This window comes from Cucurbita maxima, unplaced genomic scaffold (genome assembly GCF_002738345.1).
Source record: "Cucurbita maxima cultivar Rimu unplaced genomic scaffold, Cmax_1.0 Cma_Scf00016, whole genome shotgun sequence".
In the NCBI taxonomy this organism is placed as follows: Eukaryota; Viridiplantae; Streptophyta; class Magnoliopsida; order Cucurbitales; family Cucurbitaceae; genus Cucurbita; species Cucurbita maxima.
Window position 1 is genome coordinate 1,975,851 of NW_019272032.1, and position 23,195 is coordinate 1,999,045.

General features: G+C 37.5%; 6 protein-coding genes across 9 annotated transcripts; 4 read left to right on the forward strand and 2 right to left on the reverse strand.

Annotated features, from left to right (window-relative positions):
* Positions 1 to 276: 276 nt before the first annotated feature.
* Positions 277 to 3,576, forward strand: LOC111491430 (F-box/kelch-repeat protein At1g55270-like). The gene is made up of 3 exons (XM_023140342.1): positions 277 to 729; positions 2,002 to 3,514; positions 3,555 to 3,576. The coding sequence occupies exons 1-2, from the start codon at positions 667 to 669 to the stop codon at positions 3,250 to 3,252; spliced, it is 1,314 nt and encodes a 437-aa protein (XP_022996110.1). The 5' UTR covers positions 277 to 666; the 3' UTR covers positions 3,253 to 3,514; positions 3,555 to 3,576.
* A 1,112-nt stretch (positions 3,577 to 4,688) lies between these two features.
* On the reverse strand, positions 4,689 to 7,147 carry LOC111491311. Its single transcript, XM_023140181.1, has 2 exons — positions 6,492 to 7,147; positions 4,689 to 5,049 (listed from the first exon to the last, which is right to left on the reverse strand). The coding sequence occupies exons 1-2, from the start codon at positions 6,984 to 6,986 to the stop codon at positions 5,005 to 5,007; spliced, it is 540 nt and encodes a 179-aa protein (XP_022995949.1). The 5' UTR covers positions 6,987 to 7,147; the 3' UTR covers positions 4,689 to 5,004.
* A 1,098-nt stretch (positions 7,148 to 8,245) lies between these two features.
* On the reverse strand, positions 8,246 to 9,223 carry LOC111491205 (protein YLS3-like). 2 transcript variants are annotated; one of them, XM_023140001.1, is made up of 3 exons: positions 8,762 to 9,221; positions 8,589 to 8,678; positions 8,246 to 8,422 (listed from the first exon to the last, which is right to left on the reverse strand). In XM_023140001.1, the coding sequence occupies exons 1-3, from the start codon at positions 9,099 to 9,101 to the stop codon at positions 8,307 to 8,309; spliced, it is 546 nt and encodes a 181-aa protein (XP_022995769.1). In that variant the 5' UTR covers positions 9,102 to 9,221; the 3' UTR covers positions 8,246 to 8,306. The 2 variants fall into 2 exon arrangements, with proteins under 2 accessions (XP_022995769.1, XP_022995770.1); XM_023140002.1 differs by having other exon boundaries at positions 8,301 to 8,422; positions 8,532 to 8,678; positions 8,762 to 9,223.
* Positions 9,224 to 11,373: 2,150 nt separating this feature from the next.
* LOC111491294 (leucine-rich repeat extensin-like protein 5) lies at positions 11,374 to 17,999 on the forward strand. Of its 3 annotated transcripts, XM_023140144.1 has the most exons (9): positions 11,374 to 11,481; positions 12,355 to 12,679; positions 13,291 to 13,413; positions 13,495 to 13,540; positions 13,639 to 13,721; positions 15,200 to 15,277; positions 15,379 to 15,432; positions 16,015 to 16,149; positions 16,253 to 17,992. In XM_023140144.1, the coding sequence occupies exons 2-9, from the start codon at positions 12,371 to 12,373 to the stop codon at positions 17,753 to 17,755; spliced, it is 2,331 nt and encodes a 776-aa protein (XP_022995912.1). In that variant the 5' UTR covers positions 11,374 to 11,481; positions 12,355 to 12,370; the 3' UTR covers positions 17,756 to 17,992. The 3 variants fall into 3 exon arrangements, with proteins under 3 accessions (XP_022995912.1, XP_022995911.1, XP_022995913.1); XM_023140143.1 differs by having other exon boundaries at positions 13,291 to 13,540; positions 16,253 to 17,999; XM_023140145.1 differs by lacking the exon at positions 11,374 to 11,481 and having other exon boundaries at positions 12,595 to 12,679; positions 13,241 to 13,413.
* A 665-nt stretch (positions 18,000 to 18,664) lies between these two features.
* LOC111491295 (dirigent protein 22-like) lies at positions 18,665 to 19,381 on the forward strand. The gene has a single exon (XM_023140146.1). The coding sequence runs from the start codon at positions 18,725 to 18,727 to the stop codon at positions 19,283 to 19,285; it is 561 nt and encodes a 186-aa protein (XP_022995914.1). The 5' UTR covers positions 18,665 to 18,724; the 3' UTR covers positions 19,286 to 19,381.
* A 2,133-nt stretch (positions 19,382 to 21,514) lies between these two features.
* LOC111491196 lies at positions 21,515 to 22,190 on the forward strand. The gene is made up of 2 exons (XM_023139992.1): positions 21,515 to 21,785; positions 21,924 to 22,190. The coding sequence occupies exons 1-2, from the start codon at positions 21,633 to 21,635 to the stop codon at positions 22,023 to 22,025; spliced, it is 255 nt and encodes an 84-aa protein (XP_022995760.1). The 5' UTR covers positions 21,515 to 21,632; the 3' UTR covers positions 22,026 to 22,190.
* The last annotated feature ends 1,005 nt before the right edge of the window (positions 22,191 to 23,195 follow it).

Sequence of the window (23,195 nt, forward strand, 5' to 3'; positions counted from 1 at the left end):
AAAAAAAAAAAAAAAAAAAAAAAAAAAAAGAACGAAAAAAAAAAAAAAAGCTAGAAGGGATTTGTGAAATGGGTAAGAGAGGAAGGGTTCCATTGACTTGTCTCTCTCTCTCTCTCTGTCTCTCTCTTCCCCCTAAAAATTGGGTTTTGACCCATTAAACCCATTAATGGTAACAACAAAGAGGACCCTTCTCATTAGAGTTCCTTGTCTTTTTGTCAGACTTCAAAAAACTTAATTAAACAATGGAACTTTAGGTGCTGTCCATAAATTTTGTTTATATTCGCTTGGAGACAAAAAAAAAAAAAAAAAAAAAAGGAAGAAAAAATCAGTATTTGGGTGTAGCACAGCGTCCCATCTGTAGCATGTAATTGTTTCCTTTTAGTTTAGCTACCAGAGAAGAAGGGAGGAGAGTGGACTGGTTCTCTCTGCGTTTTTGTGTGCGCGTAGGAGAGAGAGAGAGAAAGAGAATCCGGGTTCCCTTTTTCTCACGCTTTGTAGTCCTTCTAAGCGGTTATTGGGGTTAATTCCTTCTGTTAGATCAGATTTTTCAAGGGTTCAAGTTTTTAGCTCAAAGGGTTCGTGATCCGACTCTACTTGGCCTCTTTTAACCTCGCTTTGGATGCTGGGTGCGCCTACAAATTGAATATATGGTTCTTTGCTTTCGAAATGAACGCATCGGTTGAACAATCTTCAAGTGCTCAAAGGGGATTTCGAATTCAAGCTCCACTGGTTAGTTGAATCGAAATTTATACTTAATTTACTGCCAATTAAGTGATCTGTGGAACTGCTTCTGGGTAATTTCGATTACGAGCGCTTTTCTTCGCCGCAACTCCTCGCATTTCTTCTATACTGGTTTTACTTCGTGAATTTCTAGTAAAATCGTAGTGGGTTTTAGCTAATGCACTGTAATTTGAGAAAGAATTTGAAGTTTGATTCGTATGCGATGATTCTCGTATCTTACTTCGATTATTGGGGTTTTCTGCGGTGGATTTTTTTAGGTTCCCGGGATTGTGCCCAATTCGTGGCTTATTTCATCAGCATTCTGTTGAATATTCTAATTATCCTTCTGAGATTTGCTTTTTTGCGTTCTGAATGCTGGATTTTGTTGTCAATATTCTTTCAGAATTGATTCCAAGTATGTTCACAACGATGCTTAGTTTTAAAGTAAACTCTAGTTAAGTTTTTCATCGGATTTTGGGTTTGTTTTGGAACAAATTGTTCTGGTTTTATTCTATTACTTCTTTTGAAGCTGCATCTTGGAGGAACTTATGAGGGTTATGAAATATGAACAAAATGTCGCCGCAGATTCGAGTTGCACAGAGTGTTAGATCCATGTCGATTTTTAAAGATTCACTGATAGGCGAATTGATTCGACTAAGAATATGCCGGATTAGTGTGAGATCCCACATTGGTTGGAGAGGGGAGTGACGGCTTCTTTATAGAAGGGTGTGAAAACCTCTCCCTAGTAGACGCGTTTTAAAAACCTTAAGGGGAAACCCGAAAGGGAAAACCCAAAGAGGACAATATCTGCTAGCTGTGAGCTTGGGTTGTTACAATAAGCTTCCTAAGATAAATTTAATATATCCTCTAGTAGGTGTATATTGAGTGAGACTTTTCGTTGTTTCCCGTTGATTTTTACGAGTATGCGCATCTTGGAGGAAGTGATGTGATGTGCTCAAACCTTTTAACATATTACAGTTTGTTATGGTCTTCCTCACGGCGTGGTTGGTTCCGAATTCCCTTTATGCAGCCAGGCCACCATAGGAGCTGTGCCCTTTAGTCCTATTGAACTAAAGATAGAAGTTGCGGTGTAATTCTCGGATGTCGTACTGTCCTTAGACACATAATACCAACTATCCAAATATAGGGGCAAAACTTAGGACTTCGAACTGAATGTCATAGACGATCCACTGGTTTTCGTATGGGTTATCTTTGTCTTTGTTTTTCCTTTTTGGTTAGTTGATATGCAAATTTTTGCATCTAACTGGAAATATGTTGTAGGTTGATTCTGTGTCATGCTATTGCAAAGTAGACTCAGGCTTGAAGACAGTTGTTGGAGCTAGAAAATTCGTCCCTGGCTCAAAAATATGTATCCAGCCTGATATTAATCCAAATGCGCATAGAAGTAAAACTTCACGGAGAGAAAGGACCCGAGTCCAGCCTCCGCTTCTACCAGGCCTTCCAGATGATCTTGCCATTGCTTGTCTGATTCGAGTCCCTCGAGTGGAACATAGGAAACTCCGCCTTGTTTGCAAGAGATGGTATCGACTTCTGATGGGAAACTTTTATTATTCTCTAAGGAAAAGTCTTGGCATGGCAGATGAGTGGGTCTATGTTATCAAAAGAGACCGTGATCGAAGGATCTCGTGGCATGCTTTTGATCCGACCTACCAGCTTTGGCAATCACTTCCACCCCTTCCCGTCGAATACTCTGAGGCTCTTGGTTTTGGCTGTGCTGTTCTTAGCGGTTGCCACCTATACTTATTTGGAGGGAAAGATCCAATAAGGGGATCGATGAGGCGCGTGATTTTCTACAGTGCCCGTACAAACAAATGGCATAGAGCACCTGATATGCTTCGAAAACGTCATTGTTTCGGTTCTTGTGTTATAAACAACTGCCTTTATGTTGCTGGCGGTGAATGTGAGGGGATCCAGAGAACTCTTCGTTCTGCTGAAGTTTATGATCCCAACAAGAACAAATGGAGCTTTATTTCAGATATGAGCTCAGCTATGGTGCCATTAATTGGTGTAGTTCATGACGGGTTGTGGTTCCTTAAAGGACTCGGAGCTCGCAGAGAGGTCATGAGCGAAGCCTATTCTCCTGAAACTAATACTTGGACGTCGGTTAGTGACGGTATGATCGCTGGCTGGCGAAACCCAAGTATTTCTTTGAATGGACAACTTTATGCCTTGGATTGCAGTGATGGATGCAAGCTAAGGGTTTATGATAGTGCAACAGACTCATGGAACAAATTCATGGATAGCAAGCTCCATCTTGGAAGTTCTCATGCTCTGGAGGCTGCTGCGCTCGTTTCGCTTAATGGGAAGCTTTGCATTATACGCAACAACATGAGTATCAGCCTTGTCGACGTTTCGAGTCTGGATAAAAGTGTCGAGAGCAATCCTCACCTATGGGAAAATATTGCTGGGAAAGGTCCCCTGAGGACGTTAGTTACAAATTTATTGTCGAGCATAGCTGGGCGAAGCGGGTTGAAGAGTCATATTGTGCATTGTCAAGTGCTCCAGGCATGAGAAGAGGGATTAGTTCTAGAATTTGCTTTTGGCTTAGAGTTCTGAGACCATTTCATTACATTCATGAACAGAAAGCAAATACTTGTAAGTAAATCTTGTCCATCAATCAATCTCAGACTAGTTTGTTTATTTTGTGGGGGATCTTATGCTATTACTATATAATCTTAGAGATGCCTTGTGAATATAAACATTTCATTACAATATAAACAACATTTGATTTACGGGTCGTCACGATTAGTTGGTTTCTGGTTTTACTTGTGAAATGAAAATTTATGATCATCTATAAAGTTCTTAGAATATAAATGATGATCAATCAAAGGAGATTAAAAGGAACGAAGCAACTCCAGGAACTTGTTGCCATTGCAAGAAGGCTAAGGTGATTTATAGTTCAGATCTTTGCTTGTGGGATCGTCTCCCAGGGACGACGGTTGAGCTGATTATGGAAGTGGCTGATAAAGGCTTCAGCTCTTTCATTGATGTCGTCTTTCGTGTCCTCTGTCGTCGTCACCATTAACTTCCTTCTGGGGAAAGTTTGGTCCTTGTTGGTGGTCTGCACTTGAATGAAAATGTCTCTGTAGCTTTCCATTGCAGCAATTGGCTTTGATTTCGAGGGAGAAATGGGTGGCTGAGCTGCTTGGGAGTGGAAATGGCAACGGAGGTGCGTTTTATAGGCAAGATGATGAAAGGTAAAGCTTTGTGACCGGAAAAGTGAGATATTCCAGACATGATTTGACAACCCTTTTCCAGACATTGCTCAACATTAACCACATGCTATAATTTTTATTATAATTTAATTGTTTGTTCGATACAACAATATGACTTTCTTTTCCCTTTTTTAAGTTTCGAGAAAATTCTACTTTATGACCGTCTTACCAATAAATACAAAGGTTCTTATTCTTTTATCGATCTTTCTTTCTTTTTGTTGGTGATCACCTATCGATGGAGTTGGGTTGACACCTAACTCGACGTCGAATGGATCACCACCCTAACTTCACTACTGAAAATTTTGGGACCTAGATAACTCGAATAGGTCTCGCAACCCAACTCATGTCGTCAAGTTATTTCTTTTTTTATAATTATTTTTTAAAAAAGAATACTTATCCATCGTACATATTACATTAATAATAAAAATCTCATTAACATAATAAACCCAAACAGATCTAACACAACATAATCCTTACCATTTGGATTGAATACGAATTCATCTAATATTTAGATACTAATGGAGACTTGAGTAGAAAACTTTATGAAACATAAGCCAATATCGTCAAATAATTCCCCATTCCATTGAATCTGAAAGAAATCTCATTCTCCATAAAGATGAAACATGCAGCACAACCAAACACCATGAACTATTTCAAGACTACAATTCAGAGAATCTAAGAAACATAGACAATTGAAAAAGAAAAGAGATTCTTTGGTGATCTTAAATCATATTCAACGAGTAAGCAGCAACGTAGTATAAAAAACGTGAGCAAATTCTTACTATTTAATATCACATCTCATTCATATCCATTCAGTTTATAGTTCCTCAAATGCCAATGTTTTAGGCACTTTTTCTGAGGATCAAACAGAAGACTCACCTAATATTTAACATACCATCATAGTGGCTTACATCATAGGTCTACCAAGATAGACATTCATATTTTGCCGTCTAAACTGAGACCACGTACCGAAAACTACTAAACTTCTTCTTCTGATCATTTAGATAATGCAGCAAGAAGGTCAAAAACTCGGACAAGGGACGAAGAGCTACTCGGTGACTAGCATCTGGATGTCATCAACTGGAGTTGGGAGCTGTGATCACCAATGAAAAAGTATTAGCATGATAGAATCACTCTCCAACCATACTCACTTTGTAACATTCTTTTAACTTATTTGCAACAAGTGAGTAAGCTTTTTGAACCTAGTGAAGCATATTGGTGCTTAAAAGACAAAGCAACCCTGTAATTGAGCATATCTTGCACAATTCCCCCTGGATAAGCTAGCTAATGCCAAAGACCAATATAAATTAACAGCAACATGTTCGAGAAGTTTCAATGTGATCAAGCAATAAGTGAGAGAAACAGAGTGGCCATGTGCAATGAGTTGATCCAAATCCAAGCAGCTATGAAATTTAAAGAACGAGATTCGTTGAAACTAGCATATTGGATTATCGATCAACCAAAATGGCCATTTCATTGGAAGATCACATCAGCAGAATTTGAAACAATAACATCAACAGAATAGAGGAGACAAAATGAAGGCAGTCTAGCTTAATCTGATCACCTGTTCACTGAAGTTGTGACAAGTCCTGAATAACAATATATGACAGTTGCAGCCTAATGACTATGAAATATAATTTAAACTCGATAAAGGTGTGATGCAACTCGCCGAAACTTAACTGAATCAACCTGGACAGAGCCAAGATCAGCCAATTTGAGTTCATATTCCTCATTTTCTTCATATGAAGGTCAAAAACTAATTAAACACTGACGTTATCTCAGAACATTTCAGAGAACTGAGAAGAGCGAAAGACGAGGCTCCTCAAGGTCCAGATTATTGTTCAGAGGTTCAATTTTCTTATAGCAAAGGAATTCAAAAGGGGTATAGACATTAAAATGCTTCAAAATGGTTTGGTTCTATAAAATTGGATCAAAGCCATCAAACATCCTGAATGACAACCAAACAATTTTCCCTTGGGTGGAAGTCCTTTTCGTAATTCCCTTGACCATTTGGAGTTATTCCTTCTCCTTTTTGTATATCGTTTATGTGTTTTGGTCAATAAATTCGTTCATTGCCTATTTAAAAAGATGAGCAAACAATTTTCTACCAAAAAAATCCTGATCACGTCATGACAAAGGCTGCCCAACAAGATGATAACTTCAAGACACAGAATGATGCGCTCACCAAAAATCAACGCTTGAAAAGAAATATTCGATGTGGGGTACCAAATATAAATTTTGACAGAACAAAGGTCTAAATTCTCTTGAACTGGTTTCATTTAATAATCGAGTTCATACACGCCATCGTGTTTTATATGCAAGATTTCTCTCAAGTCCAAAGAATCTGTCAAACATCTTGAACAAATTTTACTGCATCAAATGGAAGAACAATAAAAAGTACCAAAATCAAAGAGTTCTAATCATGAACAAACCAGAGCGATTACTAACAGATACCCATGAGTTAAACAAGATTCGAAAGTAGATAATCCAAAGCAGGAAAGATTTGACAATAGCGAATGGCGGCTAAGAATATACCTCAAGAATCCGTTTCCAGGAGTCAAGACAAGAGCCCAAACCATCGTCCCGGCATGAATGAACGGTCTTAAACTGATCGATGTCGAGCTTCTTATTGATAAATCCAACTTGGAAGTAGATGTTATCAGAAGGCGGCAAATCGACTCTGATTTCCTTCACATCGAGCCACATCAAGAATTTCCGAACCTCGATACCATCGAGATCAGTGATGGAGCCGTATTTGAGCTTCCCAGTAATGGTCTTGTCGTAATAAACCAAGTAATCGAAGTTGATATAACAGGGTTTGGCCAAATGAACAACAAATTGACCATCGGAAGAGAGGGAGTAATCGACGACAGAGTCAGGTAAGAGGCCACTCGGAAGCCCATATTGGGGGAGGATATCATAGACAGTGGGAGCATCGGATCCGGCCACAGCAAGCTCAGAAATCGAAGCCAAGAAGGCGATGAAGGTGAAAAAAATTACACCCAGATGAGATTTAGGGGTCGGCGCCATGGCTGTGTTCTTGGAGAAGGCAGAAATGAAAGATTGTTTGAACTTCGGAAAGAGGGGTTGGAGCGAGCAATCGATTTGGTGCGGCGTACGGATTCTTGTTGATCAAGATTGACTATGTTTAGCTAAAAATCTTGTCTTTGTTACGCGGCTAATCACCCTTATCTCTCTCAAATTGGATTTTAGCAGAATCCCCGTTTCAAAGCCTGTAATATGGAGGTATAATTAACTAATTTAAATTTAATTTAAATTATTATTGGATCCCAATTTTAAATATTTCTAATTATCCCTATCATAATTTAAATCAAAATAATTAAATTAAATCTCGGCTTACCTCAATCCATTAATTAAAATTAGGAGAAATATAATATTTAAATCTTACATTATTGAAATTACTCACTTATTTATTATGTTCTAAAAAATTAATTTTATGATTTAATTTTATTATTTTCCTATTCGTCCGTCCCATTTTAATCATGAAAATTTTTGTGGTTGAAAATAATAATAATAATAATAATAATAATAATAATAATAATAATAATAATAATAATAATAATAATAATAATGGCGAATTGTCTTCTAGATTGTCATGTTATATAATATTTGATTGATTGAAGAAGCGTTTTAAGATGACAAGAAATCTTCAGATACACAATTTCTTCAATCCAAATTTGTCGTGTTCTATAATATGTGATTGATTGAATTAATATTTTAAAGACCATATGCTATCTTTAGAAACATCATCATATATCATATGGAGTCGTCAAGGATTATTTTGTTCTAAAATAAAAATTATATCAATATAATAAAAAAAATATTATGTAATAACAATAGAAACACACGCATACATAATGTTATATTAGGTTGAATTAATAAAATTTGTGAGATCCCTAGTAGACCCATTTAAAAATCGTGAGGTTGATGATAATATGTAATGAGCCAAACCGGATAATATTTGCTGGTGGTGGACTTTGACTTTTACAAATTGTAGCAAAGTTAGACACGGGGCGGTGTGCGAGCAAGAACGTTGAGCCCCAAAAGAGTTGGATTGTAAGATCTCAGAGAGAGGAGAATAAAACATTCCTTGAAACCTCTGTGTTTTAAAATTGTGAAGCTGATACAAAAGTACTCTTGAACTTTTAAAAAATAGTGTTATTAATTTATTTGAAAAACAACTATAAACTGTACAACTTTTTGATAAAATTAAAAAACATTTATTCTATAACAATATAAAAAAAACGGATAATAATTCCATTATCACATGATTAATTAATGAAATATTTATTTTATTTTTTCGAGTTTGAGAGAACTAAAAATGGTACACTACCAAATAGAAGTGAATAGAACAATACATGAAATAAAAATCTCGACCCCCACCCATTGTTTTCTCATTCCACCGTCATTTTTTACTTCAGGCTTTTGTGTGGGATTGCTACTCGCTGCAACAAATTAAAACATATTTCGTTAGACTAATTAGCATACGTTAACGATTAATTAATGTCAAGATCAAATAGAAATACATCTAATTACTACTCTATTATGAAATACCTCTAATCATTTATGTTTCTCGTTCTTACTCTAAAAGAAATTAACAAGTATCGTTACCAGCGGGAGCAGATGTAACATTTGCTCCCTTGGCGCTCAGCCCCAGAAAATCCTTGGCTTCGGCGGAGTTGGGTGGCAGATGGAGAAGCCCTGTAATTCACGTACTCCAACAATTAACGTCAAAGATTACATCAATAATGATACAACATATGAATCACGAACGAATCAATTACCGATACAATCTGTTACATTGGCCGGGGTGTGGCATACATTAGGTAGTCCAAGAGCGAGCGTAAGGTTCACTTTGAGTCCCAGAGTCGGGTCATTACGGTCCTTTATCAGCACGCAGAGACATTTCATGCTCTTTTGAACCACAAGCCTGAGGCCGCTGCAGCAGTCAGGTGTGGGCGCTTTCGCCTCGCCGCCCACGTACGGCAGGCAAGTCGCTAGCCCGACCACTTGGTCTGTGCACTCGGCTCTGTCCTGGTCTACGTTTGAGGTCACCAAGCCCAGGAAGAGCAGCGCCAGGGCGCATGACATAGCCAAATTAGTTGAAGGCGATTTGGAGGTCATGATTGCTTTGGAGGGAGCGGTGGCACTGGGAATTGGGCGGAATGGGCGGAGTGGGCGGGGAGGAGGGGCAGTGGGTTTTTATGGTGAACGGGAATTAAAGAGAGTGGGTGGTAGTGATTGGTTTAGCACTTATTGTGACCACTCGTTACCTTCATGATTATCTTATCATTCATTACTTATAACTTAAATTCTTTTAAAAATATATATAATTTAATTTTATGCATTATTAAATTATATTGACTTCGATCCATTCTTCAACAGGCACACGGTCAGAGTTATGGTTTCCTCCCACTGCTTCAAAGCTTACAGTTTCATGTTCTATTTCACTTTTCGATGGGGGTTCTTTTCACCATTCCCTCACGGTACTACTTCACTATCGGCCACCCAAAAGTATTTAGTCTTGCAAGATGGTCCTTGCTGATTTACACGGATTCCACTTACTTCAAATTCTTGTGTGCTTGTCTTAATTTTTCTATATTTAATTTATATTTTACCTGTTATTTCTTTAAAAGCGAATTTCAATAGGTCAAAAACATTTAATAATTATAAAGTTGAGAAGTAAAAATTTAAATATCTATTAAACGCCAAATTAAAAATTTAATAATATTAGTATTTTTTTTTTGGGCCATAATATTAGTAAGTTATCTCTTAAAAAGTTTACAATTTTATGTAATATCCGAGAATAACATTTTTTATAATTTTATATAAATAAATAATATTTTTAAATTTGTGTTTTTTAATCTATTATCTCAAAATTTAAAAATTGTACGCTTTTCAAAGATGCATTAATACGTCTCTATTGTGTTACCATAATCTAACGCCTATATAAAATAATAAATGCATTATATTAAAATTACAAAAGTTCGTAAAAATTAAATTAATTTATTATGTTAAAAATAAATTTTAAAGCACATGAATAGAATTGTTAAAATTAGGGACCAAAATTATAAGTTCACTAATAAATTATTGATTTATTCAATATTTTTTAAATTTTATATTTATTAAAAACAATTGAAAAAAAAAAAAAAAACCTCATTAAATGTTTGCCATACAGGTAGGTTAATTAGGTAGCCACAATATATGCGTAAGAGACCTCTCATATATACATGTTGCAACGTGCAACAACCTTAGATGTCGTCTTGCCATTAATAATAAGAATTTACTATTTATTTGGTTCATTTCGACTAATTTATCATAAACTTTTCGATTTTAATTTCTAATATATTTGTTCTTTTAAAAAATTGATTTTTTAATTATTTAATTGAAAATAAGTAATTTTAGAATAATTGACAAACGACAGCAGTAACTTATTTTTTAGGTTAAAAATTAAAATTTTCACACTTTTATGTTAGGAGTAAAATTGAATTACGAAGAAAATCAAGCCACCAAACAAGAGAGAGAGAAAACCGAGCCACAACTTATTTCTTATCGATAAATTTGATAATTATTTGAATTTAAAATTTTATTTTATTTTTGTTTGGAATTAATGTTTTTTTGTACGTAATAATTCCGATTTATCCGACAAGCGTGTCTATGCTGATAATGTCGGTCATTCACGCCACCCTGTCTGTCCACCCGAACTGCCGGCAAGTGAATAATGTCCTACCCAAAATTAATTCCAATTTTAATAATCTACAACCATACCCTTACAAAATTGAAATCTTTTTTTGTCTACAACTATAATAACTTATTATTATTTTATTTTTATTTATTTATGAACTATCCATTATATTATATATTTTATCCGTTATATCAATTTTACTAATTTAGATTTAGTGGTTGAAAATTAAGTTTATTTTTTCGTGAGATCCTACGTCGATTGGAGAGGAGAACGAAACATTATTTATAAGAGTGTAGAAACCTCTCCCAAATAGATACATTTTAAAATCGTGAGATTGACTGCGATACATAACGAGCCAAAGCAGGTATTGGCTAGACGTGGCTTTAGACGTTATAAAAGTTTAATTATATTCTTTTTTATCTTAAAAAATATTAGATAAATTGCGGCGGAAATTTTGATTTTTTATTTATTTATTATTTTTTATTTTTAAAGAGCTACTTAGGTTGGGGGAGCTGACCGAATATACTCGGGTATAAACTAGCTACTTGCCACAATTGACCTTTAAACTATCGGGTTAGTTAACACATAGGCCCAAAAATAATTGGGCCAAGACATGTGGCCCACTTTGTATGGATTAGGCCCGGGTCTATTTACGTTGGATATTAACCGGGTCGGCCCAGTGAGCTGTGAACAAAGGTGCCGGACGGGAGAAACATTGTTCTGTTCTGACTGAAGCTATTTCCCGGAGCACTTCGTGTGCTCTCGTAAGTGCGGCAATTCTTCATTGTGGATTCAATTTTGAAGAACGCAGCGGTTCAGGTATTTTCATCTCTCTACTGCCTAGTTTTTGTTTGGTTGTTGAGATGACTTGGGGCAAGGTAAAGAAAATGGACTTCTAATTGTCAAATTCTTAGCCCCCTTGTCGCCGGTGCAACCTCGAAGTAAGCTACAAATTTTTGTTTTGCATGATCATTCTCTATTAAGCCATGTAATTCCAATGGGAGCTAGAACTTCGTTGTCTTTGAGACCAGCAGCTAAGATTTGCAATCTGGGGGTGGAGGTGTTTTCTTGTAAAAATATCATTTTCTGACTAAATGAATCACGATCAGGAATAATATCGTGTTCTAGAGAATGCGTCAATGTGATTATAATATTGTGTGTGCTATGCGGACTAAAATGGTTGTTCAGTGTAAATCGAAGCACAATCGAGTTTCCTTGCAGTGGCAGGTTCAGCTTCGACTGGTAAATAGGCAATCGCTGCAGTTTAGTTGGCTAAGGGCGTTATTTGTTGGAAATATCTGGGATTTTTTGTTCTGTTCTGTTTTGTTTTGTTTTTGTTGTATCCACCAGGGATTTGAGTTTTTCTCTCCTCATCATGGTGAGAAGAACACATGAAAGTTATATATATTTATGGCAAGCTCAGCTATTTACATTTATCAATTTTCTAAGCATCAAGCTAGAATTTTTCCCTGGATAGTTACCCCCTCCCTATTACCCACATTTCATTCTTTGAACCGTTATAATATATGTATACGCGGGGTCATGCAAGTTTCTTGTTCCTTTGTTCTATTGTTCATGAATACTTTACACAGGGTGTAAAATGGCAATTACAAGTTTATTTGTACTTGAGGCAATTACAAGTTTATTTGTACTTGAGGTTTTCTCACATATGATATATCTTTTGTTGTTTAGGTGATTGGTGAACAATATGAGTGCAGAGGTTGAAAAGACGTCGCATATTGAACCGGGAAATGCGAAGATGTCTGGAGCAACTAATTCATCTGCTGCACCAATGGGAAGCCAAAAGGTTTCCATGTTTGCAGCGAAGACTGGGTTTGTTATACCAAAAAACAAGCTTTCAGGATCTTTGGTTCCCGTCTTTCGAGTGAACAAGAAGTTGGGAGGGAATGAATCAGCTAATGGAGATAATGAGAAACAGTCTCAAAGAAAAACAAAGTGGGGTCCTGATCTAACACAGGATTCTGCAGTTAGAAGGGGGAGGCTCATAGCTTATCAGGTATTTGTGGAGCACTCTCTCTTTTCCTTTTCTATGTATCCATGTATCCATGCCACGTGTTAAAGGCACAACTCAAAGTCAATAGAAAATGCCTTTATTTTGTTTATTTTGTGGAGCTTTTGAAGTGTCACACCTCCCTATCACTGTGTATCTTGGATAAATTCCTACTCATATCTCAAGGTATAATATGGGATAAAATCCTTCTCGTATCTCAATCCTAAGCCTTTTCTCTTCTAATATTTGGGATGATGTTTTGCGTTATTTGTATCATTTAGGCCAGTTATTGCTTTACCAGTAACTTAATGTTGAGATGCCAGTCAACATGGCTTGAAATAAGATCATCTGTGGATGAAGAAAAGGAGATTTGTTAACTTCCTCTCTGAACACATATTTCTTTGTTTTTTCTTTGAATTGATATGTTATTCTTTTGAAGCCATCTTTGACCCATTTTCATACAGTTGAATATTGTCAATTTGCTACCATTGAATTTCCCCTTTTCTTTTTTGGTGCTAAAATGTTAGTCTTCCGTGTGACTGTTTCGCATGGAACATTCCCATCCAGGTGCTACTTAGTGACATAACTGCCTCTATGGTTATACATATTTTGAGCAGACTCGATTGGAACAAATCATGGAACTCCTTAAGTCTGGAACCCTGGAGGTTCCAGAGACACAAGATTCAGCAATAGAAGCTGAGAATGTTGATGATTCCCTGGGTTCCCAAGCAACTAATGAGGTAAATTCAGAGCTCGTATTACTTTCAGGGACAGTTTTCTCTCTGTATGATTTTGATGTATGCCTTAATCATAATATACAGGTGCGAAACAACGAACTTTTGGAGATTGAGAAACGTGAAGTTATTGGTATGCTTCGTTAGTGTCTTGTTTCTATTATGCTCTCAATTTGAGTTTTGAATGCTATCTATAGATTTTTATTTTTATTTTTTATCATTATTATACAGGTGAAATACTAAAACTGAATCCAAGTTATAAGGCCCCTCCTGATTATAGGCCCTTGTTGAAAGCAGACAAGTTACTTCTCCCGGTAAGATTGGTCTCGGATTACCTTTCTTCTGTGCTTGGTAATGCCATAGAAACGAGAAACATATTAACCTCTTATTTTATTTACTCTTTCCCTTACTGATAGCTATATGTTTTAAGTCTCATTCTTTTTATAACCATAGTTGGAAGGGTTTCTAATTATAGCACTGTTATTCTTATTTTCACAAGTCAATCATGATCTTTTTATACCCCTATTACATGAGGATCACGATCATTCACTTGATTTATAAATAAAATCATGTTAGGAGATTGTTTATTTTCCTTCACTTAATGGAATATGTATATTGTGTATTTAGTGATGTTATTTGATGTTAAAGTTGAACATTCTACCTTCTAAGGAGGCTCCCTAGGATTTGAGCCCATGAACTATTGATTATCATTAAGGACATTTTATAACGATGCTTAAGCTCAGCTTACGTTTATTTCTAAGAACTTATAATTGAACAATCTGTTGCAAAAAAAAAAAAAAAAACTAAAGAATGCTAGTGCATGTGCCTCTAACAAGTAATAAAGTGACAAGAAAGAGTATTGATAAGGATTAATTGTTGCTACCAATTTATTGCTGCAACCTTCATTTGATTCTGATGGTCGACATAGTCCTCATGAGACCTGCCCACCATTACAGCTGATATTTCCTTGTCTTGGGAAGAAATACTTTGGTTTTAAGTGGTGTTCCTAACTTTGAAATTGCATCAAGATTGTTTAGTGCTTATCCTTATTAGTAGTAGACCAAGGGGCAGGATTCTAGCTTCTAGAGGGATCCGTTATCTTCCTTTTGGTGGTGGATTTCCTTAGGAGATTGATCTTGCAGGGGTAGGTAGGTGCAGTTGATGGTCTTTAGCTTGGTCGGAATAGTTTACACATATTCTACTTATAGTTTGCATGTGATACTATCTTTCTTGCTTGTGCAATGAGGATTTCTTTCTTTATATCAATCGGGTTTTGTCCTTTTTCGAGTCGATTTTTGAGCTGAAGATTAATAGAGGTCAATTTTCTGTTATTGGAGTTAATTGTGATCAAGATAGGCTGTCCAGGTGAGCTTCCTTTTTGGGTTATGAGATTGGTATTCTCCTCTAGTCATTTTTGGTGCCAAGCTGTGTGTTTGGAGTTTGATCTAACAACCTTGTTGAAGAATAAGACCTTTAGATCTCAATTATCCAAGAATCCAAAAAACAATAAGGAACCAATCCAAGGAAAAGTTTTCGAGCAGATTATCTTGATGATCAAGATCCAGAGTAAAAAAAACTCGTTTTTAAACTCGTGATTCGAATCACTTCACAAGGTAGCCTAGTCAAGACTGCTGAATAACTCTAGTATGTAAATCTAAACACAAGAAATGAAAAGAAACAAGTTCATGTTTTGCTAATGCACAGGAGAGTTTTGCTCAGTCATCCATTCAGTTCCCTACATTTATTAGTTATAAGTTATTATTTCCATAACCATGTGGAATTTACCTTGCAGGTTAAAGAATATCCTGATTACAACTTTATTGGCTTAATATACGGCCCCAGTGGGGAAAATCAAAAGCGATTAGAAAAGGTAAGAAAATCATTTTAGACTAGACTATGAAATGTTTTGCTAAAGATTATCTCCCTTTTCTTCAACTTTTAATGTATATTTCGACTTATTGAACGTGTCAGGAAACTGGAGCCAAAATACAAATTTGTGGTATTAGAGCTGGGACAGGTGAAAAGGTGATCCCTTTGACTCATGAAATTCAAAGGTCTATACCAGTTATACACAGTTATACACAGTTATACACAGTCTATACCAGCAAAATATAAGAGCACCTCAGGGCGTGTCATCTTGTTCTAATCTTTTATTCTTACTGCAAAATATAAGAGCACCTCAGGGCTTTTTAGCCGTCAAGAATCTCTTCAGAAGTCTCTTTTACTTTTTATTTGTTCCAAAACTCACTAGATCAAACTGTGGCTGTTTATTTTGTCTAGAAGTTAGAGTCTGTTCTGTGAGAATGGCTCTGAAGTTTGAAGTCACCTCAGGGCTTTTTGATTTTGCCGGTATTTAATTTTGTTAGATATTGTCTTCTTTGGGTTTTTCCTTTCGAGCTTCCCTTCAAGGTTTTAAAACACGTCTGATAGGGAGAGGTTTCCACACCCTTATAAAGAATGCTTAGTTCCCCTCTTCAACCGACGTGGGATCTCACAATCCATCTCCTTCGGGGCCAGCGTCCTCGCTGGCACTTGTTTCCTTCTCCAATCGATGTGAGATCTCACAGTTTTACTCCTTGTGTCTCCCCGCCCCTCTTCTTTTTACAGGACGAAATTAAACCAACTGATGGACACGAAGCTCAGAGTGGTTATGAAGAGCTGTATGTCTGCATGTCAGCTGATACATTTGATAAGATCGACGCTGCAATTTCTGTTATAGAACTCCTAATCACCTCAATATTGGTTAGTCAATTTCTTTTAAGAAAATGAGATAATCTCCACGGTTCTCATCTACTTTGAGATAATTTATTTTCATTATTTATAACTCCTCGAATTCTTCCCACAGGGAAATTTGGCCACTGGTCCCACATCGTCCGATTTGGTTTCTAGGCAGGAAAGTTCTTCCACCCGAGCCGAGGGTACGGTATCAAATGTTGGGCAAACTCCTATGCCAAACCAGGGGGTTATGCAACAAGGAGAGGTTTATGCGCCAACTTCAGCACAAGGGCAGTTTCATTATCCTAACACATGGTTGCCAAGGGGCCCTTCTCACAATTTAACGCCTGCTCCTGGATTTATTTCCCCACAAAATCCTCCATCAATTACGAACAACCCGATCCATTTGTCACGCCCACCTACTCCAATTCCTTTCAACCCAGCTTTCCGGCCCCCCCCTGTTCATCCTCCCAGACACCAGTTTCCTGCACAAGACATGCAGCAACCTTTCATGACTCAGCCCAGTCATGTTGGTCAACCTGGGGTTCATCCTTTGACAATTCAACGGCCTTCATTGGTTCAATCTAGCGTCTCAAATCCAAACTTCACTGGCAGTGGTCCATTACCTTCAGGTCTACTCCTAAATATGCCAGGGTCATCAATTCCCTCTTCCTTTCCTCAACATGTTCCCAATAGCCTTCCTTCAGGATCACTGCCTGATCGCCCTTTGGCACCTCCTAGCACAGTTTCTACTGGTTTTTCTGGACACCCTCCACCGCAGGGTCCAAATAACATGGGACAGACGGCTCTATCATTTCCCCCACCCTTAGGACCTCGTGCAGCTCCACTGCAGGGTGTGAATTCTTCTAGCGCAGTACCTGCAAATACAGCAGTAGCCAATGTGGATGCATATGCATCTTTTCCTTCTGGACCATCCACCCCCCAGGCTCCAATTCCGTCACCCCATATAGGGCATCGCCCACCATTTTCAGTTCCTTCAGCACTATTACCCCCAACAGCACATAACCCAGCTGGTAACTTCATTGCTGGATCTGCTTTAACCCGTCCAACACCACCTACAAATACAAGTAACTTTACATTTCAACCACGGGGTCCACCAAACCCGTCTGCTCAACCAATGCTCAATTTGAACATTCAAAACTCACCTAGCGTACCTTCATTGCAGCAGCCTGCATCTGGGGCGCCATCTTTCCATCCGGCTGCCCCAAATTTTCCCAGAGTTGGGAATCAACCATTTCCCGGACCCCAAGCTGGTAGCCAGATTGGTAATCATCGAATCCAAGAGGTCTCAACTAGGCTTCCTGCTTTCCTTGACCCAGGTCCTCGGACACAACTGCATCAGAGAAACTTTAGACCAAGTATGCAAATGCAAATGCCGAATTTGGTGGGCAATTTTCCTCACAGACCAGGGAACCATATGCAAATTGAACAAGGTTTCCTCATGCAAGCTACTCGATCTGATGTCCGGTTTGCTCCTCCACACTACAGTGGCAATCTGACATTTGTTTCTGGCCAGCCACCTCCAAGTTCCGGAGGGCAGCAAGTTTATGATCCGTTCTCTCCTACATCTGTGTCTGGCACACAACAACAGGGGAGCAATCTGCCTAGATGAGAACTGTCAAACCGCATCAGGTGTTTGTAGTTCTTAGTTAGTCCAAGTGCTGCATGGACTAAATCAGCCGGGATCACCCATTAAGGCCCCAAAATGGCCACTCTAAAGAATGTAGGTGAGTGTGATGAGCATCTACTAAGCTCATAGATCAAAGCTTGACTGTATGAAAAATTACTTAGAATGGATATGTGATCAAACCATATGTTACGTTCACCAACATGCAAGTCAATTTCAATCTCTCACAAACTGGTAAAAAATAATAGCAAATGAAGTGACACCCTCCTAACTTTGGTTTATTTTGTTTTCATAAATATGACGTCCTAATTTTAATTTACTTTATTAAAGAAATTATTCAATTGTGACGTGATTATCTATGTAAAAGAACAAAATTAGGCAGCATTTCACTTTCTATTTAATGATTATTATAACGACATATTTATTGATTTATTTGCCAATATTTAATTGAAATATTTTTATTCTTTTCAATAATTTTTTAGAAATATTATCTATTTATTTTTTTCTTAAAAGAAATTAAAATTATTAAAAACAAAAATCAAATTCATTGAATTTTTAATATTTAAAAGTCCAACCAATCAAATCCATCTAGAAAAAACAGAGTATATTATCATTGACTTTTCTAATATTCAAAGAAGCCATGTTTGACATTTAGTGTCTTATTTTTCAGTTTACTAATCTAAATTTTCCATTTAATTCATTTAAAAAAATATATTTAAATTTTGTATAACAAAAATTTAAATGAGTATGAAAATTTATTCTTTTAAAAAATAATAATTATAGCCAAAAAGAAAAAACGACAAATGATCGGTCTGCCAATTTAGTCCAATTCACACCTCCAGTCGTATTCCCACAGCTGGCGACTCTGACTCGCCACGTGTATATATATACCCACTCTACCCTTCTAGCTTCCTCATCTGCCAAACCCCAAAATTTTGCTCTGTTCCGGCAGCCATGGCAGCTAAACTCGCCATTTCGTGCTTTCTTTTGTTCTCCATGGCCATGAGCTCAGCCATGGCGGCGGAGTACTCATTCACCAGCAACCTGAACCCCAAAATGTTGCGGCTGAAGAAAGAGAAGCTGACCCATTTTCATTTGTATTGGCACGATGTCGTGGGCGGGAATAAGCCCACCAGCATCGCGGTGTTGCCAGGGCTCAGCAACACCACGTTGTTTGGGCTTGTGAATATGTTCGACAACCCATTGACGGTCGGCCCACACCCCAAATCCCAGCTGGTGGGGAGGTCACAGGGCCTCTACGCCTCTGCCGCACAGACCGAGATTGGGCTTTTGATGGCCATGAACTTCGTCTTCACTTCCGGCAAGTACAACGGCAGCTCCATCGCTATCCTTGGCCATAACCCCATTCTCAACACTGTCCGAGAGATGCCGGTGGTCGGTGGAAGCGGGCGGTTCCGATTTGCGAGAGGGTATGCTCAGGCGAGGACTCAGTTTTTCAACGCTACCTCGTTGGATGCCGTCGTTGAATATAATATTTATGTGTTGCATTATTGATGGGATTTTTATTTATTTCCGATGTGGGTTTGTTTGATTTCGAGGCTGAATTTTGTTCTTATTTTTTTAACTCAATAAACACGTTCTTCACCAAAATGCCTGTTTGCTCTTGGATATAGATAAAAGTAGATGATCATCAACGTCATTGCTTACTATCATTCCGTGTTAAATGAACACGACTCTCCATAATGATATGATATTTTCCCATCTGAGGATAAGACAACCCTAATCCTCAGTGTTAAGGATATTTAGTAATAAATTATAGTTTACCATATATATTATATTTGATATTTTATTATAAGGCAAATATATAATATTTGCCTTATTATCATAGGTATCTTTCTATTTATTGTTATTTATATTTATTACTATTCTCATATCCTTGTAATTTATTTGATTATAAATAAGATAACTTTCACAGATGTGGTGGATTAATCAAACATTCACATGGTATCAGAGCCATTTAGGTTTAGCAACACCGATTCTTTCTTTTCAATGGCTTTTAAATCCTCTAATCTTCTTCTCCACCACCCCTTCTGGTTTTGACGCCGCAGGGGCAGTCTTCATAGCTGCCGCAGGCAGAGCCGATTGATTACTCTGGCTCCACCCTATTGACCTCCAAATCACCTTTCGTCATACTCTGTACATACAACCTCACCTTTTCCAACCTAATCGGTTTTCCCCTTGGCCAATATAGTCTCTCTCATTTTCTTCCCAATCAACCTTCATCCTTCACATAAACTCTAACCTAAACCTATCAACCTTTTGCAGAGATTTACTTTCGGAATCTGGGTGCCGCACTGGCCTATTTGTCAACCAAGTTGCCGCCGCCCTTCCTGCCAAAATTGGCTTCTTCTCCCGATGAGGCGACTCTTCTGACTGCCCTTCTCGCAAAAATTGGCTCCTTCGCCCAATGTGGCGACTCTTCCGGCTTCAACATTGTCTTTGTCCCTTGCTCTAGGTTTCCCCTTCTACTTCTTGGGGTTAGAAATATTCTCACCAGAGCCAAGGCAGCATCGTTGCTCTAGGTTTCCCCTTCTACTTCTTGGGGTTAGAAATATTCTCACCAGAGCCAAGGCAGCATCGTCGCTCTAGGTTTCCCCTTCTACTTCTTGGGGTTAGAAATATTCTCACCAGAGCCAAGGCAGCATCGTCGCTCTAGGTTTCCCCTTCTACTTCTTGGGGTTAGAAATATTCTCACCAGAGCCAAGGCAGCATCGTCGCTAGCGACAATCCCTCTTCATGGGTTAGACATATTCTCGCCGAAGCCAAGGCAGCATCGCCGCTGAGCGGCGATCCCTCTGCAATTTTTGATGACCAAGAACCGGGTTGTTAGCATCTTCATGAAAAGTGTTTCTCAACCTCTTTGAATTTTTCAGATTCAAGCTTCACGTTCGTTTAAATCCAACGCTTAGCTTGCGGTGAGGTGTTAAGGATATTTAGTAATAAATTATAGTTTACCATATATATTATATTTGATATTTTATTATAAGGCAAATATCTCATACGTATCTTCCTATTTATTACTATTTCCATATCCTTGTAATTTATTTGATTATAAATAAGATAACTTTCACACCATTTAGGTGTGGTGGATTAATCAAACATTCACACTCAGCCTAACGATCCCTTGTTAAATTGAGTTACTCTACAATCTAACTTGATTTAAGAGCTCGTACAATTCTACCACAATAATTATTTAAAACTTAAAAATGACAAATATGATGGTGGGATTTTCTGAAGGAACCGTCTCAATTTGAGATATAAATTACATTCATCCACGAATCTAAATTTTACATAGGTATTTATAATTTTCAGACAAAAGACGTTTGTGCACGGGATTTATTCCCGATCGCCTTTAATCTACACAAGAATAATAAGTGAAATTGACCATAACCATTTAAGTTTTACATTATTTATAAAATTAAAAATAGTTATTTCTAATAAATATTGATAAGGGTGATTCTTTATCACATAATTTCTCATGCTTTGTTTTCGGCTTTCTCAAAATGCCTCATATTAATGAGAGAGTATTATTTGATTATAAACCTATAATTGATTTGTGACTTTCATCGTACAACAAATCCCACAACAAAAACAACAGAGATATTTGGAGGGTACTGTTTGAAAGTTTGGATTTAATGGAATTAGATAAAATAAAAAAATGGGAGGGGTAAAAATGTAAAATAAAATAAAAGTAAAAATATTTTTGGTCACTAAAAAATGGATATAAAACATTAAGATGAAATAATAAAAAGAACATTTTAAAATTTAAACCTATTTATTTATTATCCCCGACGAAGAAGAAAATTTGGAAATCGGCCATTAAACTGCAAATTTCTGATCGATGAACCTTTCGAAGCTTCAACCAGTGACGATGAGAACTTCAGAGCTTTCAACTCCAACCAATCCAACGAATGCTGCAGAATGCAAGGACAGGCCCCTTAAACCGCCGTTCAGGCCTGCTAAAGATGACACCAAACTTGTTCTCCAAGATCCGGTTCTCTCCTTCTCTCCCAGATTAATTCTTACTACTAATTCTTTCATTCTGGTTTGTTCTTGAATTTTGTTGTATGAATGTGCACAAATTGAAGATTGTTCCCGTTTCTTTTGCTCCCTCTTTTGTCTTTTGTTGTAGATACGAAGGTCAGATCCAATTGAGACAGAGGAAGCCGTGCTCCGACCACCTCCCTTCCAATTCTCTGTTTCGAAATCGAAGAACTCTTCTAAAATGGGATGAAAATGATGTTTTTTTTTTTTTTTTTACATTCTGTCTGTTCTTGGTTCATGATGTGATCACGTGGTGGAATTTCGAACAATTAATGAAAATAGAAAGTCCAGTTTTTTCTACTCGAGACCGAATAGTAATTCCACTATCCAGTTGAATCAAATTTAGCTTCCAAGTTAAATAATTTATTAGTAGAAAACCATAACGACGCTCATTAGTCATCAATCACTTGATTGTGCGTACCAGTTGTTCGACGAAATGCTTAAGTGGGAAGTAAGCTTTGAGATGACCAACCACTTCGCTTTTTGTTTGTCATCAGACGCCTGTGAGTGCTGATTTGCTCGTCTGTTCGGGCTGGCTGATGAGGGCAACCTCAGGAGCCATTTGGACCATTCAGAGCCGATTCCAATCTCCATAACCAAATTGGTGAACATACAGGTACGCCCACCATCTATATATATATATCCTCTTACTTTACTTGGTATTCAAAATACAAAGTTTAGGGCGTTTGTTCTTGTAATGAAATTCATATACCAGAAAGGAAAAAGTTGCTCATGGATGTTAGGCATGAAACCATGTAGAATGCTGGTAATCTATGGCTAGGAAACTATGTAGCATGGTATATTAGTTACGAGCTGCCTTTTGAAGCATTTTGAGCCAAAGTAATAAAAAGAAAATATTTGACGATGGATTATTATGATATGTTCTTGGATGTGTTTTTATTAAAAGCTTATGGTAAGAATGAGTTTCGCTCTAGTGCTCGAAAATAATATTCTAAAGCTTTCGTATGTTCTCCGTTCCTGGTATGTGCTTCCCATTCAAATACTTGGGGAGCTTTTTCATACCACACTTAAACTGGCCATTTGATAGAAGTGGGTTCAATAGCAGAGTTTAGCCACATGTAGTTGATCTAAGTCAAAGGGCAAGCCAAATCTCGGACTCCCTTAGATCTCCCCAACCCAAGTTAGCCTTAGAAATCAATTCTGAAGCTATGCTTAGGAGGGCTACTAGAAGACTGAGTTCAATCATATGAGGAACTTTGAGCATGGTGCCTAAGCCAGGCGAAATTGGCTGAAAAGGCTGTGGCTTGGTATGTACAAGCTGTTTTGGTGTGGGGTTGCGTATAAGTTTACTTTCACGAATCTGTCAATACGTTAGCCATGATGATCCATAAACTGTGAA